We start from the raw sequence: 19266 nt of genomic DNA on the forward strand, positions 1-19266 counted from the left end.
CACAACTGCTAGTGCCAATGTCAAGTTCCATCTTGGTGTTCTTGTCATACAATGCTAGGACTGGAGAAGGTGTTAGCACCTTCTTAAGGACAATGAAAGATGTTTCTCATACATTGTTCCAAGCAAATTTGGCATCTACCTTCAATAGCTCTTACAAGTGATGTGTCTTATTATGCAAATCAGTTATGAACTGCTAGTACTATGAGTACATACCGAGGAAACTTCTCACATCATGAGTGTGCTGAAGAGTCAGAAAACCTCCACCGCCGTTCTCTTGCTTCCCCAAGATTTTTATTTCTTGGGCAGTTAGGAAGTTAGGAGACATATTTTTGGATTCGTACAGAGGCCTGCAGCCTGAGTGCACTTTGACATGGTTGGCAGGCAGCTTAGATGTTCTTCAAATTTCTTGAAAAAACAACAATGTTGTCTAGATAGCAAAGACATATTTTCCAATTAAGGTATTAAAGAGGATGTCCACCATACATTCATAGGTGGTTGGAGCATTGCACATTTCAAATTGTATAACCTTAAACTCACAGAGTCTGTCATAAATTATAAAGACAGTCTTTTCTGAGTCAGCCTCATCAATGTCAGTTCTATAGCCTGCCTGCATGTCCATAGTTTGGAAATATTTTGCTTCTTTCAAGCAGTCTAGGGTGTCATCAATGCGTGACAATGAATAGATTTCTTTCTTCTTCATTTTGTTTAGTTGTCATAGTCGATTCAGAAATGTCATGTGCTATGCTTCTTTTTCACAAGGACCACAGGAGAAGACTAGTAGCCCTCTGGAGATTTAATGATGTCATCTTTTAGCATCTTCTACACTTGTTCCTGTATTATTCATTCAGCAGGCAGCACTCTATATGACCACTGGCTAATTGGTGTATGATCCCCAGTGCTGATAAAGTGTCATACCTTGGATGGCTTGGTCTACCTTTTCTGCACTCTGGATTTGAGAGCATCTGAAAATTTACACAGAATGGCTATCACTCACCAACATTGTTCCTCAGTCAGGCTATTTCCTATGGGCAGTTTGATTGAAGCTTTCTCCCCCTGCATTATCTCTAATGGTGGCAGAGAATGATTCTTTGTTGATGACACTAAGCTGTCCTTCATGGATTGATTTGGCTGTCCCTTCACACATACCTTTAGAGATGAGTTCTAGCTGCTTGTGGCAACTGGTGATTCACAGTTTTCCAAGACCACCTAACCTTGCTTATAATTGTCACTTTCTTTTGTGAGCCTGAGTAGCTTTGTGCAATTGACAAAAGCTTCACAGTTTAACTGAGCATCTCAAATGACCACTTGTCTAATTGATGATGGCTGGATAACGTCTTTAGGATAAACAGCTAGCTGTTTATCCTAGAGCAATTTTTGTTGCGTGTGCTTATTGGAATTCCTTCATCAGTTTGGAGCTCTGATCCTCCACAGTCTACGACTGCTTATGGTGCCTGCAAGAAGTCCCATCTGAGAATAACATTGTGACTACTTTCTATTGGAGTGACAAATTTAAATGGTTGTGTTCTGTCATTGATAATTATTCTTGCAATATGTTTTACTGTCAGCTGGACATATGTCTGCCCCTGGTAGCAGAGTGGTCAGCGTGACAGAATGTCAATCCTAAAGGCCTGGGTTCGATTCCAGGCTGGGTCAGAGATTTTCTCCGCTCAGGGACTGGGTGTTGTCCTAATCATCATCATTTCATCCTCATCGACATGCAAGTCACTGAAGTGGCGTCAAATCAAAAGACTTGCACCTGGCGAATGGTCTACCCGACGGGAGGCCCTAGTCGCATGACATTTACATTTATTTTTAGCTGGACATATTTCCCATTTGTGACCTTCAGCGCAATTGCTTTCATCTTCTTTAGCTACTGTGATAATTGCCTGACATTACAAGAAAAGAAGTTCCTGAATCTGCAGGTGCCTGGATAGGCTGGTCATCAGTGATGACATCAATGAGATTTCCTGACATCTTGGTGACTATTGTCCATGGAGGATTTGCGTCTCTGACAGTCTCCCTTCACAGGTGGTCACCTTACTTAGATTTCCTGAAGTTGGTGGCTATGCATGTGGCTGGTAGCTCTGTATGGCAATGGGAAAATGCTGCAATGTATTGGGAGTGACCACATCCAGGGCATGGCAATGGGCTTTGTCCCACAGGTCAACTATGACTGGCATGGAGAAGACTGTTGTGATGGTTGGTGTATTGCCATGTAATAGTGATAAAGCACTTGTCTTCCCTCTCTGCAGTAGTGGACAATGTGTCCAGCACATCCATGAGGAAAACATATTGACATGATGTCCTCTGTCCTCCAAATGTCTGTTCTTCCGTGGGATGCAGTACTTGTCAGTGGAGTTGGTCATATCTGCAGTGATCAGATGTTGCATTGTCATTTGATGGTTGTTGCATAAGTCTGAGTTGGTCAAGTCCATTCTTGGAGTGTTTGACTAGTGGCAGAGATTGATGCTAAAGATCAATACACCCTTCTTTAACATTCCCTTTTACCTCCTAATGCATGGGACCCACATGGATCACTGCTGTCTCTTGTTACTGTGACTGCATACACTACTGTATCCCTTGTCTTCCTATCTGGCATATGACAGAGGTGAATTCGTGGTGGTCTTCCACAACTGTCACAGAAACCACATTCTGCAACTGACCATATTTCTTTCATCCAGTTCTTCTTTGCAGCATTTTCTCAATTTGCTGGCACCACTTGGTGAATTCTTCTGTCGTGACATACTTTACCAGAAGATATTGGCAAATGTCTTCTGTGACTCCTTTCATCAAGTGTGAGATTTTGTTGACTTCTGTCATACTGGGGTTCATGATGGGGCATAGGGCCAAAATATCTATATGTATGAGCAGGTCATTTCCCCATTATGTTGGTCCTGTTCTTAAATTGTTCTTTTAATAATCAGACTTGTTGCAGATTGTTGCCAAATGCTTTCATCAGTTTGGCCTACCTTCAGCAAACAATGTCACGTTGAAACCATAATCAACTCCAAATATGAAGGCAGGATCATAAGAAAGATCAATACTTAGCATCACTTGACACCAGCTTATAGGCAGAACAGAACTAAACTCCTGGACAGAGAATGCAGCTGTTTATACAAACACTGAATATTCCCAAATGCTGGTATTTATACAAACACTGAATATTTCAAAATAAACAAACGTTACAAACATAACATATTTCAAGAACTGATAAACATTAAATGAGAAATAATTCCTGGTGATTGGATTTGAACTGGTGATCCTAAGCACACCAGTCAGTGATGCTAACAATTATGCCATACTGCATGCACCACAGCTCATGACAATATCGATGAGAAACAAAGCAAACAAAATGGAAAAGAACTGATGTAATCATGAGGGTAGTATTTAAGAATTTTGAGACTTACATATTTACATCCAGCATTTGTGTTTAACCAGTGCAACAGTAATTTAGTGTATCAATTGGTGATGTGAACTAAGTTCACTGCTTTGCAATTTACATATTCAGATTCAAGGCCATGTTCAAAGTTTGTAGCTTCACAAACTAATGGTGCATAGAAACTCCACACAACATAACTGATATGCCTGGGAAAATGCCGGTGCCTAAAATGATTACTAAATTATCTTATATCTTAATCAGGATTGTCTACTGAACTGAGGAAAATGTGTAAAACCATTTTATATGCATGTCTGTCCACAGAATTTATTTTACTAAACAGAAAGAAAAGAAAGAAGCAAAAATAATAAACAATAATTAAGAAAGAGTTTTTGATTTTAACACAAAGTATTGAAAATATAATCAGTACCAAGGAACAACATTAATCTCAAGCAACATTAGATGATTTTTTAAAAAAAATAGTAAGATGTTCTTCAGAATGAGATTGCTGGTTGGAAATTCCATACAGGCAAGAAAAGGAAAATAAATCTCTGTTTGCAGCAAAGAAAATACGTGGCTTATTCATTTTCAAAGTAATGAAATGCAATAGCTTCTTCTATAAGAAATTGTGCTTCTCATCACTGATACATATGTGGGAAAATTAAAGAGATGTGCTTTTGTGTTTCTGTTCATTATAAGTGACTGCAGGAAATGAAGAACTTTTGTCTCTTTTTCTTTGGATGTCCGAAGGCAGACATAATGATGAGAAGTTCTCATGGTTACAGTACTTAAGGGATCTGATAGGAAGAATCACCAAAGATGCTGAAGATCTTAAGCACCTCAGCTATAGATTTTGGATGATGATACCATTCATTTGCTTCAGCTTTAGAATTATTCTATGCAGTTGCAGTTAAATTCTGCATTTACATTATACAGAGCTGTGAGACCTACATTCCCATGTGGGAATGAGGCTACCTATGGCTGCTTCCAGTCCACATTCTGTGGCTGGGCAGCCTCCACTAGGAATCTGGTGGTAGCACCTTGTGGTGTGTTATGTCTATAGACGTTTTGCTGTTCCATGATCATCTACATTCCAAACTGTACATCATTAAATGAATCGCCCATAAACACTTAAACCATTTGATATGTATGCCATGCAGGGCCCAATGGTAGGTGGCATAAGGAAAATATCACCCACAACCCAGAGTTGGAGCTGACTTCTAACCACTCTATTGAAGAGGCCCAAAAAAATTTAGGTTTAGCATTTTAAACTCTATTTTATAGAATTTTAAATAAACTCCACAACTAAATGGGTATATTCACTGATAAATCTAAACAGATGGGTTTTCATAGCTGCATTGTAACTTCTCCTGAGAATGTTCTTAAAATGTGTTTATGAAATTGGTGTACTCTGTCTCATGCATAGTTACATATAACCTCGAGGAACTGGAACAGATGATGTGTATTTGTAAAGCAAAATGTTTCACATGCTTTAAATTTCTGAATCCATTGTATATGTTACACAGTCCAGACAATACTGGTCAACATATACAGCTACAAAGTATTTGAATGAGGTGTTATTCCACTGGGTCAGAACACATGAGAATTCTGGGAAAAGAAGTGGCTGATATGACAGACAAGGAAGCATGTACTGAAAATACCATTGATTCACTGTGCTGTTGCCAAACAGACTATCACCTCAATGTTGATGTTCAGAGTCATATATCAGTGTAAATTCCATTCTAATGTAGAGGTTGTCAATCTCACCAAAGTTATTATCCGCGTACTCATGTGTAGCACAGGAACTGAAAGTGAGATTTGCAAAGCAAAATGAGAAACACTGAACTGTTTCCAAACATTCCTTTATAGAAAATATAATGTAATTGGATGGATAAAGAAGCAACTCACCAAGTGGACTGGCAGCAGGAAAACACACTTATCAATGGTATTGCAATTTGCAAGCTTTTGGAGCCAGTGGCTCCTTCATCTGGCAGAAGGGTTGAAGGGGAAGGAAGACTTCTTCTGCCAGAAGAAGGAGCCACTAGCTTTGGAAGCTTGCTAACTCTGAATACATTTTATACATGTGTTCTGCTGCTGCCACTTGTTGAGTCGATTTTATATCTATCCAATTACATTATATTTTGAAAAGTTGATTATTTTCATTGATATACACTACTGGCCATTAAATATGCTACACCACGAAGATGACGTGCTACAGATGCAAAATTTAACTGACAGGAAGAAGATGCTCTGATATGCAAATGATTAGCTTTTCAGAGCATTCACACAAGGTTGGTGCCGGTGGCGACACCTACAACGTGCTGACATGAGGAAAGTTTCCAACCAATTTCTCATACACAAACAGTAGTTGACCAACGTTGCCTGGTGAAACATTGTAGTGATGCGTTGTGTAAGGAGGAGAAATGCGTACCATCACATTTCTGACTTTGATAAAGGTTGGATTGTACCCTATCGTGATTGCAGTTTATCGTATCGTGATATTGCTGCTCGCGTTGGTCGAGATCCAATGCCTGTTAGTAGAATATGGAATCAGTGGGTTCAGGAGGGTAATATTGAATTCCATGCTGGATCCCAACGGCCTCGTATCACTAGCAGTTGAGATGACAGGCATCTTATCTGCATGGCTGTAATGGATCATGCAGCCACGTCTTGATCCCTGAGTCAACAGATGGGGACGTTTGCAAGACAACAACCATCTGCACGAACAGCTAGATGACGTTTGCAGCAGGATGGACTATCAGCTCGGAGACCACGGTTACCCTTGACGCTGCATCACAGACAGGAGTGCCTGTGATGGTGTTCTCAATGATGAACCTGGGTGCACGAATGGCAAAATGACATTCATCTTCACCATACTGGTGTATCACCCAGCTTGATGGTATGGGGTGCCAATGGTTACACGTCTCGGTCACCTCTTGTTCGCATTGATGGCACTTTGAACAGTGGACGTTACATTTCAGATGTGTTACGACCCGTGGCTCTACCCTTCATTCGATCCCTGCGAAACCCTACATTTCAGCAGGATAATGCACGACCGCATGTTGCAGGTTCTGTACGGGCCTATCTGGATACAGAAAAAGTTCCTCTGCTGCCCTGGCCAGCACATTCTCCAGATCTCTCACCAATTGAAAACGTCTGGTCAATGGTGGCCAAGCAACGGGCTCGTCACAATACGCCAGTCACTACTCTTGATGAAGTGTGGTAACTTGTTGTGGGTGGTAATGTCCATATCTCAGCCATGACTGCAGTCTCAGGCAACTGAAACCACACTGTGAGCAGTGGCACCAGTGCACGATGGGAGTGACGACTGGGTGGGGGTAAGGAGGAGGCTGCGGCAGGGAGGGAGACAGATAGTATGGTGGGGATGGCGGACAGTGAAATGCTACAGGTTAGGCAGTGGGCAGGGAGAGGTGGGGAGGGAGGAGAGAGGAGTAGTGGAAAAGGAGAGGAATAAAGAGAAAAAGAGAAATAATTATTGTCAACAATAGCGGGCAGAGATTAATGGAAACTGATGTCAGAAGGGTTATGCGATAAGAGGAGGTGTTGCACAGATATCACCCAGCTGTGTAGTTCACAAAAACTGGTGGTGGAGGGATGGCTCCAGATGACCCAGATTTGAAGCAGCCATTGAACTCAGGCATGTTGTGCTCAGCTGAATGTTGTGCCATTGGGTGGTCAATGTCATTCTGGTGGACAGCTGCTTGGTTGACATACAGTCCCTGGCCAAATTATTAGACGAACTGCACATTTTTAATGTTGTTTGTAATAATTACATGTTGTGTACTATATTTAATGCTATTAATCAGAAAAATTATGACAGCTATTCAGGGAACTTATTACATTGTTGAATTTTGTATCTATTGTTGCTTCATGACATTGGATTGTTGACTTATTGTATTAATATGCAGATTACAGCATACAGGAAAGGACCTGTTCAATAGTGTTCTCGCATGTAACTGGTGTAATATTTTGCTCACTTTTATTATCAATTTTGTAATATCGACATCACAATTGATTGTTTAACAAACAGATATTACTAACTGTGACCTTTAAAAATGGGTAAAAGAGTCACCACATAAAAAAGCGGAGGTCAAAGCCTTCATTAACACAAAAATGTATTCCAGTCATGAAATTTCACAAAGGTTGGAAACATCAGAAGCTAGTGTGAGGCGTATAAAGAAGAAAATTGATTCAGGTGAAGAACTGAGCCCCAAAAGGAAGAACAAATGTTGAAGAAAACCAATTTTCACTCCAAGGTCAGAAAGTTTTCTCAAAATAATTTGCCTAGAAAACAAATTTGAAACAATGAAACAGATAAAATCTCCAGAATGAGATTTTCACTATGCAGTGGAGTGTGCGCTGATATGAAACTTCCTGGTAGATTAAAACTGTGTGCTGGCTGATGACTCGAACTCAGGATCTTTGCCTTTCGCAAGCAAGTGCTCTACCATCTTACCTACCCAAGCACAACTCATGACCTGTCCGCACAGCTTTAATTCTGCCAGTACCTCATCTCCTAGCTTCCAAACTTCACAGAAGCTCTTCTGCGTACCATGCAGAACTATCATTCCTGGAAGAAAGGATATTGCGGAGACATGACTTAGCCACAGCCTAGGGGTTGTTTCCAGAATGAGATTTTCACTCTGCAGTGGAGTGTGCACTGATATGAAATTTCCTGGCAGACGAGGTACTGGCAGAATTGAAGCTGTGAGGACGGGTCGTGAGTCTTGCTTGGGTAGCTCAGAATGTAGAGCACTTGCCCGCGAAAGGCAAAGGTCCCGAGTTTGAGTCACGGTCGGGCACACAGTTTTAATCTGCCATGAAGTCTCATATCAGCGCACACTCTACTGCAGAGTGAAAATCTCATTTTGGAGACATCCTCCAGACTGTGACTGAGCAATGTCTCTGCAATATCCTTTCTCCCAGAAGTGTTAGTTCCACAAGATTCACAGAAGAGCTTCTGTGAAGTTTGAAGGGTTGGAGATGAGGTACTGGCAGAATTGAAGCTGTTAGGGTGGGACATGAGTCTGCTTGGGTAGCTCAGGTGGTAGAGCACTTGCCTGCAAAAGGCAAAAGTCCTGAGTTTGAGTCTCGATCCAGCACATGGTTTTAATCTACCAGGAAGTTTCAGATAAAATCTCAACTGGAAGAAGCTAATGTGAATGCATCTGATGCACTGTTCGCAGAAAGTTGAAGGATATTGATTTCAAGGCCTGCCAACCCACTAGAAAACCAATGTTAACAGCCACAATGAAAGTAAAGCATCTGAAGTAGATTAAACAGTGGTGTGATAAGGATGTGAATTTCTGAAGATCGGTAATTTAACTTTAAAATTATTATTTACAATATGATACAACCTATGTACATTTATTCATAGTAGATTAATTATGTTTCTTGATTTTTACAGGTATGCTTCAGCGATGAAAACACATTTGAAATTTTAACTAACAAATGTCAGTATGTGCACCATCGAACAGGAGAAAAATTTCATCCCAACTGCATTATTCACACCATAAAACACGCAACTAAGTTGATAATTTGGTCTGTCATCTTTGGCAAGGGAACAGGATGTCTTTACATGGTTAAAGGCATAATGAGGCAAGACCAGTTCAAGGAAGTCCTTCAAAAACAAAAACAGTTAATACCACAGCTCAGAGAATGGTCCCCGAATGGGGAACCATTTATTTTTATGCAGAATGGTGCTCCCTGTCACACAGCCAGGTCAATCAAATCCTTTCTGAAGGAACAAAATATCCCTCTGTTAGACTGGCCAGGTAATAGTTCCAACATGAACCCCATAGAAAAAAAAGTATGGGAACTAATGAAGAGGGAGGTGGCAAAAGATGTCATCACAACAAAAACACAGCTCTTTGAGAAGATCATCAATGTGTGGTATCATTATCAGGAAACTGTACAGTCCTGCATTGACAGCATGCCATGTCATATTAAGGCTCTCATAGCTCCAAAAGTTGGCTCAACTAGATATTAAAATTAATGTTTTCACTTTCACAATATTTTAATTTTTGTTATAATTATTGAAATAAAATATTTTCAACAAATGCTATGTTTTATTTATTTGTTATATCACCTTAGTTATGAAGTAGACAACTCATAATCATTTTATCACAGTTTATGTATTAAAAACAAACAAATTTTGTTAGACATAAATAAAAAATTTACTTAAAAACTGTAGTGCATCTAATAAATTGGCCAAGGACTGTATTGACATAAAATGCTGTGCACTGATTGCAGCAGAGTTGGTGTATGACACGGCTGCTTTCACAGATGGTCCTGCCTCTGATGGGATAGGATAACCCTGTGACAGTACTGGAACTGGATGTGCTGAGTCGGTGGATTGGGCAGGTCTCACACCTGGGCCTTCCACAGGGGTATGATGCCTGTGGCAATGGGATGGGAGTAGGAATGACATAGGGTTGGTCCAGGATGTTGTGTAGTTTGGATGGGCAATGGAGTATGACTTTAGGAGAGTGGGAAGAATCTTGGATAAGATGCCCTCATTTTAGGGCATTGTGATAAAGTCCTGGCAAAAATTATGCTTCAGTTGTTTCAGTCCAGGGTGATAATGGGTCATGAGGGGGCACATTTTTGTGGTTGATTCTCGGAGGTGGTGGAGGCATTAGGTGTGTGTGAGGATATGGCATGGGAAATCTGGTTGTGGAGTAAGTTTGGGGAGTAGTGCCTGCCTGTGAAGGCCCTCATGAGATCTTAAGCATACTGGGCAAGGAAGTTCTCATCAGTGCAGATATGCTGTCCATGGCTGTGTGGGAGTGATTTTTTGGTCTGCAAGGAGTGACAGCTGCTGAAATGCAGGTACTGTCCCTACACCCTCTACCTAATGGTTTCTCCTTCCTCCCTCCTGTCATTTTGCTTGGGACAGGCAGGTATGGCTGAGGGGCCACATCAAGGTAACATGAGAGTTACCTGGGACAATCTGCAGCAAGCAGATGTGTCTCAGCCTGGATAGCACTTCACTGAGTGGGATGCATTGTATCTGGCTTTATGTTAGAATAAGCTACTTTGGAGACTGCAGTTAGCAGATTTATGTCTCATCCTGATAAGTATTGCAGTGAGCAGCAAGCATTGTTATCTTGCCATGTGTTAGAGTAACAGGTAGCCTGGAGACTTCGTCACAGGTGGAAGTATGTCTCAGTCAAGTCAAGAGCAACAGTGAGTGCACATCTTGTGTATTATGAGAATAAACATATTTTTATATCAAGGGTTGTGTTCTGGTAATTCATTTTACTGAAAATAAGGGGCGACAGTGAATTCTCTTGTACAATACACTTACAAAGTAAATGGACCACTGCAGAACCAGAGACCTGCAAGTGAATTGCATACACATTGATTTTTCATTCTCCTGACATATGTGAAATTTGGCATCTAGAACATTTTCCATTTCCACTCTTTAGTTGTACCAAAATATACTGAACAGCTGATGATGGTGTTTCAGTTAGAATTGAAACCTTTTCATTTCTTTTTCCATTTGCCTGTGAATTTATAATCTATATTCAGTTACAAATGAATCACATTTGACCCTAACGGTCAGTTTATATGCTTAGGGATTGGCAGTTTTATATAAAGGCAGAACTACTATACATTGTCAATCATATTACATTTATCACCACCTAGATGTGATGTTAAGAAACATAGTTCATGATGAAGGTTATTTGATGCCCACTGGTCAAGTAGGTACATAAGGGAATGGACAGGGTATTCGTATGAATTTCACTCACTGCTATATGTTACATATCTTTATTGCTGATGATAAATGAAATTTTTCAGTTTTTGTTAGTAACTTAAATGTAACTTAATATATTTTACAATTTAACAAAGTAATTATCCATGTTAAAGTTGTTGGCAACATTCCCTCATGCCACTGTGAAAGGGGAATATTGTATTGGTATATTTTAAGAGTTGTAGGTGTAATCTTTATGTAGATGGTTTTGTTATTTCTGTATACTTTTAATAATATTTTATTCTAACACATAAATTCAATTAAAGGTTTGTTACCTCTCATCCATAACCTCCCAAGGGAATCCTTCATGTGGAAGTGGGTAGCGGCAATCATCGCAGCAGTTGCAGTGGCGTGCTGTGTGCTGTTGTCGATACATATAACGACACCTCATCTCCAATTGTTCCCAGTACATTTTCTTTTTTTCATGACTGAAAAATTAAAACAAACTCCAATAAATGTTAAGTTAGAATTGTAACTTTTTCATTTCTTTTTCTATTTGCCTATAAATTTATAATCCAGATTCAGTTACAAATGAGCCACATTTGACCCTAACTGTCAGTTTATATGCTTTGCTAAGTGAAGTTTGTGAACTGCTTGCATAGCTCTGTGATGAAAATATTTTGTTAGAGGGCTAGCAGCACCATCATGAATAGCTTTTGAGAAAACTGCAGGGCACCATGTCCACAGTTTATGTTGCCTACACTAATACATTATGACCTACCACCATACTACAGAGGGACAACTCACCATTCAAATTAACCAGGAGGCAACAAGAGTCATGTATACCACACTGTTTTGTTGAATTCTGCTGTATATAGATTACTGAAGGAGACAGATGGACTTTAACCATGCTAAAAATGGTGCATGAACAGAAAAAATTTGATCCAATGAAGCCATATGGTCCCGGCAACTTTTTTCAAGTCTCAAATATCTATGAAGCAATGAATGAAAAACAGTTTTATTTGATTAAAGCACCTATGATTGGATTTCAGACAGGATTCTCCATTTTATTTGATGCTGAGGTATTATTCCAATACAGCGGGAGAGACTCTACAATGTTGTTCAAGTTTTGGGGGGAATACCAAGTGGGCTGAGGTGTGAATGGGAATTTGGATTGAGGAGGGAGGTGTGCTAGGTTGTCCATGCTGTTGTGCAAAGCCACTGCACCAGTGTGGCATAGTGGTTGTGCATCTGCTGAGTGAGTAGAGACCCAGGTTTGAACCCTGGCCTTGGTACAAATTCTCATTCACCACTTCAATGTCCATACACACAGAAAAAAGATTTGAATTAGCTCTATGGTATTGAAACTGGGATGAGTTGACTGATGACTTTTCCAAATAATCATATTTTCCACTTTATGAGATGGATGTTGATTTTTTGTGCTTTTATGACAGTAACTGAGATACATGAAATTTTGAATGAATTAAAAAAAATGTGTTGGTGGTTTGATGGCATATGTTTGTGGTTTATTTCTAATCACCATGACAACCAGAAAATAAGTATTTTTTTAATGTGGTTAACTTCATTTCTTGACAATGGGTGGCCACAATGGAGTGAGTGGTTTCCATCCATCTGCAATTCAATGTTCTCCTAGTATGGCCCATTTTTAATAATAGTCATGCCTGATGGTTTAATGGTGAAGCACATATCTGGAAACTGAAAGGTTGCAGGATCAAATCTTGGCCAGACCACAAAGTATTTCCATCTGCCTTTAAGTATCCTTCACCTCTGAATGATGTGAAGATTCACCAGGACTGACAGGTGGTTTGGATTCCACATTAAACTGTACTTCAGCTTTCCCTGGTATGATTACTAGGGTAGGTTAGGGACATGTAAGTTTCTGAAGAGGCATCCAATTGAAAGACTCACACCAAACCTTTGAGCCGCATGGACTCAGTATTATTGTCTCTGATGATTTTGTTGTTGGTTGGTTGGTCAGTTTAAAGGCAGGGGGAGGGACCAAACTGCTTGGTCATTGGTACCATATCATTGTTAATGGGATGTTAAACCCTATACTTCCTATCTTTCATCCTAAATGAGGTATAAATGAAGCCATGCTACAAAGAAAAAGAAAGGAAGATTAGAGTTTAACATCCCATCAATGATGAAGTTCTATTTCAATGCTTGTTTTCAAAAATTCTTTTTCATGTGTATTCTGATTTCACATCTTCTAAGTTCTGAGGACTTTTGCCTTATAGGCCTTTTTCATTCTACAGAAGAGGAAAAGGTCACACAGGAGTTTGGACCTGCTGAGTAAGGTGGGTGCAAAATCTTGGGTATTTCATTATCTTGGGTATTTCATTTCGGCCATGAACTGCCTAATACTTCATGACATAGGATCAAGAACATTGTCATTTTGGAGGAACCTTGGATCACTATAATGTGGACAATTTTTTTGCTGTATTGGCTCAAGCAGTCATTTTAGTATTTGAAGGTATGCACATTGGACAAAAACTAGTCACTCTCAGAAGGTGTTATACTAATACTGGGTAACATAGTCTCTGATCTTGCTAATGGCCTCAAAAAGTGAGGAAGAGAGTCCACAAATTTCTTTAGGTATGTCACATCCAACTCAAACCACTCATTTGTGATTAGAACCTGTAGAGCTACAAAATTGTAGGCATGTTGACTGCTAGATTTCACCTGCTGTTTCAAATGGTCCCAGACATTTTCTATGGGATTAACATTGGGTAATTTATATCTCAGTTGAAATTCAGTAAGGTGCCTGAGTGTTTATCAAACCAGAATTTATACATGCTGCTCTGTGAAAATTGCTGTTGTCATCTTGGAGAATTGAAGTATCCACAGCATACTCATCATGAAGATGTAGAAGAAAAGGCTATCCTTGGTCACCAAGAATGTTCACAGTAACTTGAATAAATGGGCTAAAGTCACATTGTGAAAAACATATTCAAAAAACCATGGAACTACCTCTGACCTGAACTACATCTGGATCAGAATAAAAAAAGATGTCTGACAGCTGTTTGATTACAGGACAGCAACAATCAGTCAAAAAATGAGCTCAGTCATGCCTTCTGTTCACTGTTGTTGTATTTCTCTGCTGTCTCATCAGTTTCTAGTTGCTACAGCCAGCTGTGGATGATACTTGCAACCAGTAATGTAATAATCATGGTTAATTTTCATTGTCTCCATTGCTTTCTTTTAAATAAACCCAGTAATGCACATTAATGAGCAGCATGTGAATGTATTCAGTATGGAATTGCCCAGCTCTTGCTGTCACTGCCATATTTCATGCATAGGCTTAGGTGAACTGACAACATCATCTTTTCCCATGCTGAACAGTCAATTACTTTGTTATTTTGATCATAGTACACACTCTCCTCACACTGCAGGTTAAATGCATTTATTGGACTATCAGTTCACTTGTCACCTTGCATCATTCAAAAACATCTGCTTCCAGTCAGCTACTATCCAATTTGTGTGTTGTTTGGCACACTGAAGATAGGCAGCTTTATGAAATGCTTTGAGTGGCGGTCTTTTGCCAGGTACCCAACTCTAAATGTCATATTACATGTAGTTCCCTTCATAAGGTTCCCTTGGAAACTGGTTGAGATGGCTCTGAAGTCAATGACAGCAGCAAAATGTCAGTAGAGTTTGAAACTGGTTGTCATTGCTGAGGTGTGACATTTGTCAGTTAGGATCTGTTTATGATCATTGATTTATACCATATTACATGGCCCTGAATGGTATATCATTCCATGTTGACACATTGTACAGTCCAAATTAATACACTAACAGATCTGGCAGCATCATTCATGGTGTGGGAATCATCACGTTAGCTCCTTTCTGTTATGTCACCACGGTGATCCATGGAATTGCACCGATTCCATTCAACCAACTGGCACATATACACCACTTCATTGATATAGCTTATGTCAGTAGTGGAGGGTCACTTGATGACCTGGTACCAATTCTGCAGTGCTCCAAAGTGTCACTCTCTTGACATGGAGGGTGAGGCAGGAGGAGAGGAGTAGGGAAGTTGACTAATATTTTGTACAGTGATCTTATTAACATTGGTTAACTGTGTTGTGGTTCTCAGATACTTTGCTTTCTTAGCCATGCTGATGAAAACATCTTCCAAAGGCTTGGATTGTTTTGTATTTATTCAGGTGACAGAGACTGGCTGAAAGAGCTGCAGATCTGGATTTAAATCATAGCTGATCCCGTGCACACTTAATCTTAGATTGTATTTATTTAATTTCAACATTTACAGTCATGAAGTCATAATTTTAAAGAAACATTTTCAGTAAATTTTATCACTGTAATGGGAAATCCAAAAGAAACTGTTCAAGAGAAACAAAAAAAATCAATAAAATATAAAATCTCACTACAACCAAGCTGCACTTCTCACAAAAATGTATAGAAATATGTTGGACATTGCATTAATAATGAAAAAATTGCCATGATAGGTTTTTTTTTACATGCAAGGGAATCCCAGTTATTATTTAGACATGTTTTCTAACTGTTGCATCTAGTAGCAAGTGTGCCTAGATTTTGGTGTGCAATACTTGGCTGTTAGTAATGTTCATTACTGTTACTGTGAATATTTAGGTTAATTTTCTGCATTTGACATTTTAAATTGGAGCTCAACACTCCATTAAATTGAAGTTATACAATCGTAAATCCAAATGTGCAAATGTAACATGTTGCTTCTATCATTTAGTATAGTCAGGGGTGTTCAAGAATGTGAAGATTCAAAACATCTGTGTAGGATTGTTCAGAGCCTCCATGTGGGGAAAGTGGTACATGTGAAATTTCTCATGATGAACAGGTGTTTCATATGGAGTTGGTTAGCAGTCTCTTCAGATTATTTACAAAAGTTGTCCTTCCATATTCAACACATAGAAGAACTGGAATCACCTGACTTTAAGACATAATATGAACTTGAAAATTTGGCATTTCTACAAGTGGAAAAGAGTGTTAACTGGCTATTAAGCATATAGTGAGCAGAAAAACTACACTGTCTGTTCAATAGAACTGCAAATGGGCACATCTGTTGCATCTAGACAACTAAGAACTCACATAAATGAATTTTATGCAATACTTCTAAGGGAAAACACTATTTCTTCCAATAGATGCTGCTCCATAATATAATATGCAATGTAATATAAAGAGCATCTTTTCTGGCAACTACTACTAATGATACAGATGATCTACACTACTAGCCATTAAAATTGCTACACCACGAAGATGACGTGCTACAGACGCAAAATTTAACTGACAGGAAGAAGGTGCTGTGATATGCAAATGATCAGCTTTTCAGAGCATTCACACAAGGTTGCTGACATGAGGAAAGTTTCCAACTGATTTCTCATACATAAAGAGCAGTTGACCAGCGTTGCCTGGTGAAACGTTGTTGTGATGCCGCATGTAAGCTTTGATAAAGGTTGGATTGTAGCCTATCATGATTGCAGTTTATCGTATCGCGACATTGCTGCTCGCGTTGATTGATATCCAATGACTGTTAGCAGAATATGGAATCGGTGGGTTCAGGAAGGTAATACGGAACGCCTTGCTGGATCCCAATGGCCTCATGTCACTAGCAGTCAAGACGACAGGCATCTTATCCGTGTGGCTGTAACAGATCGTGCAGCCACGTCTTGATCCCTGAGTCAACAGATGGGGATGTTTGCAAGACAACAACCATCTGCATGAACAGTTCGACGTTGTTTTGCAGCAGCATGGACTATCAGCTCGGAGACCATGGCTGTGGTTACCCTTGACGCTGCATCACAGACAGGAGCACCTGCGATGGTGTACTCAATGACGAACCTGTGTGCACGAATGGCAAAACTTCATTTTTTCGAATGAATACAGGTTCTGTTTACAGCATCATGATGGTCACATCCGTGTTTGGCGACATGGTGGTGAACGCACATTGGAAGTGTGTATCCATCATCGCCATACTGGCATATCACCGGGCATGATTGTATGGGGTGCCATTGGTTACACATCTCGGTCACCTGTTGTTCGAACTGCCGGCACTTTGAACAGTGGACATTACATTTCAGACGTGTTACGACCCGTGGCTCTACCCTTCATTTGATCCCTGTGAAACCTTACATTTCAGCAGGATAATGCACAACCGCATGTTCCAGATCCTGTACAGGCCTTTCTGGATACAGAAAATGTTCGAGTGCTGCCCTGGCCAGTACATTCTCCAGATCTCTCACCAATTGAAAATGTCTGGTCAATGGTGGCCGAGCAACTGGCTTGTCACAATACGCCAGCCACTACTCTCGATGAAGTGTGGTATCGTGTTGAAGCTGCATGGGCAGCTGTACCTGTACACGCCATCCAAGCTCTGTTTGACTCAATGCCCAGGAATATCAAGGCCATTATTATGGCCAGAGGTGGTTGTCCTGGGCACTGATTTCTCAGGATCTATGCACCCAAATTGCGTGATAATGTAATCACATGTCAGTTCTAGTATAATATATTTGTCCAATGAATACCCACTTATCATCTGCATTTCTTCTTGGTGTAACAATTTTAATGGCCAGTAGTGTATTTATGTGCTCATGTCGCACATGAAATCAGAATGATTTAATGATATTTTGAGGAAAGCATTTACATACTATAAATTGCTACTGAAAGTAATACAACATGAGAAAGGTCATATTCACTCTCATGATATTGCTTCAGTAAATAAGAATAATTTCATTCCTGGGAGTCATTTAACTTCTCTACAGTCAACAAATAGGAAAGTTTGTGTACTCTATGGTTCAATGTCTCGTTGTCAACAAGGTATTAGAGATGGAACACCAGTTCATTTTTACAAGGATGTGAGAGGGTCTTAGCCAAGTGTTTGTCAAAGAAAGCACCTCTGCCTTCATTTTAAGTCATCATCATCATCATTTAAGACTGATTATGCCTTTCAGTGTTCAGTCTGGAGCATAGCCCCCCCTTATACAGTTCCTCCATGATCCCCTATTCAGTGCTAACATTGGTGCCTCTTCTGATGTTAAACCTATTACTTCAAAATCATTCTTAACCGAATCCAGGTACCTTATCCTCAGTCTGCCCCGACTCCTCCTACCCTCTACTGCTGAATCCATGAGTCTCTTGGGTAACCTTGCTTCTCCCATGCGTGTAACATGACCCCACCATCTAAGCCTGTTCACCCTGACTGCTACATCTATAGAGTTCATTCCCAGTTTTTCTTTGATTTCCTCATTGTGGACACCCTCCTGCCATTGTTCCCATCTACTAGTATCTGCAATCATCCTAGCTACTTTCATATCTGTAACCTCAACCTTGTTGATAAGGTAACCTGAATCCACCCAGCTTTTGCTCCCATACAACAAAGTTGGTCGAAAGATTGAACGGTGCACAGATAACTTAGTCTTGGTACTGACTTCCTTCTTGCAGAAGAGAGTAGATCGTAGATGAGCGCTCACTGCATTAGCTTTGCTACACCTCGCTTCCAGTTCTTTCACTATGTTGCCATCCTGTGAGAATATGCATCCTAAGTACTTGAAACCGTCCACCTGTTCTAACTTTGTTCCTCCTATTTGGCACTCAATCCATTTATATTTCTTTCCCACTGACATTACTTTCGTTTTGGAGATGCTAATCTTCATACCATAGTCCTTACATTTCTGATCTAGCTCTGAAATATTACTTTGCAAACTTTCAATTGAATCTGCCATCACAACTAAGTCATCCGCATATGCAAGACTGCTTATTTTGTGTCCACATATCTTAATCTCACCCAGCCAGTCTATTGTTTTCAACATATGATCCATAAATAATATGAACAACAGTGGAGACAGGTTGCAGCCTTGTCTTACCCCTGAAACTACTCTGAACCATGAACTCAATTTACCGTCAACTCTAACTGCTGCCTGACTACCCATGTAAAGACCTTTAATTGCTTGCAAAAGTTTGCCTCCTATTCCATAATCTTGTAGAACAGACAATAGCTTCCTCCTAGGAACCCGGTCATATGCCTTTTCTAGATCTATAAAGCATAGATACAATTCCCTGTTCCACTCATAACACTTCTCCATTATTTGCCGTAAGCTAAAGATCTGGTCCTGACAACCTCTAAGAGGCCTAAACCCACACTGATTTTCATCCAATTGGTCCT

The 19266-nt window shown here is 39.9% G+C and overlaps 1 protein-coding gene across 1 annotated transcript in view; it reads right to left on the bottom strand.

Moving 5' to 3' along the window:
• The window catches only part of LOC126143527 (uncharacterized), an 82391-nt gene that overhangs the window by 5305 nt on the left and 57820 nt on the right, over positions 1-19266 (bottom strand). Inside the window, exon 6 of the mRNA XM_049915433.1 lies at positions 11429-11581. Within this exon, the coding sequence (XP_049771390.1) occupies positions 11429-11581 (153 nt within the window). The remainder of the gene's footprint in view (positions 1-11428; positions 11582-19266) is intronic.

This window comes from Schistocerca cancellata, unplaced genomic scaffold, assembly GCF_023864275.1.
Source record: "Schistocerca cancellata isolate TAMUIC-IGC-003103 unplaced genomic scaffold, iqSchCanc2.1 HiC_scaffold_822, whole genome shotgun sequence".
NCBI classification, from domain to species: domain Eukaryota; kingdom Metazoa; phylum Arthropoda; class Insecta; order Orthoptera; family Acrididae; genus Schistocerca; species Schistocerca cancellata.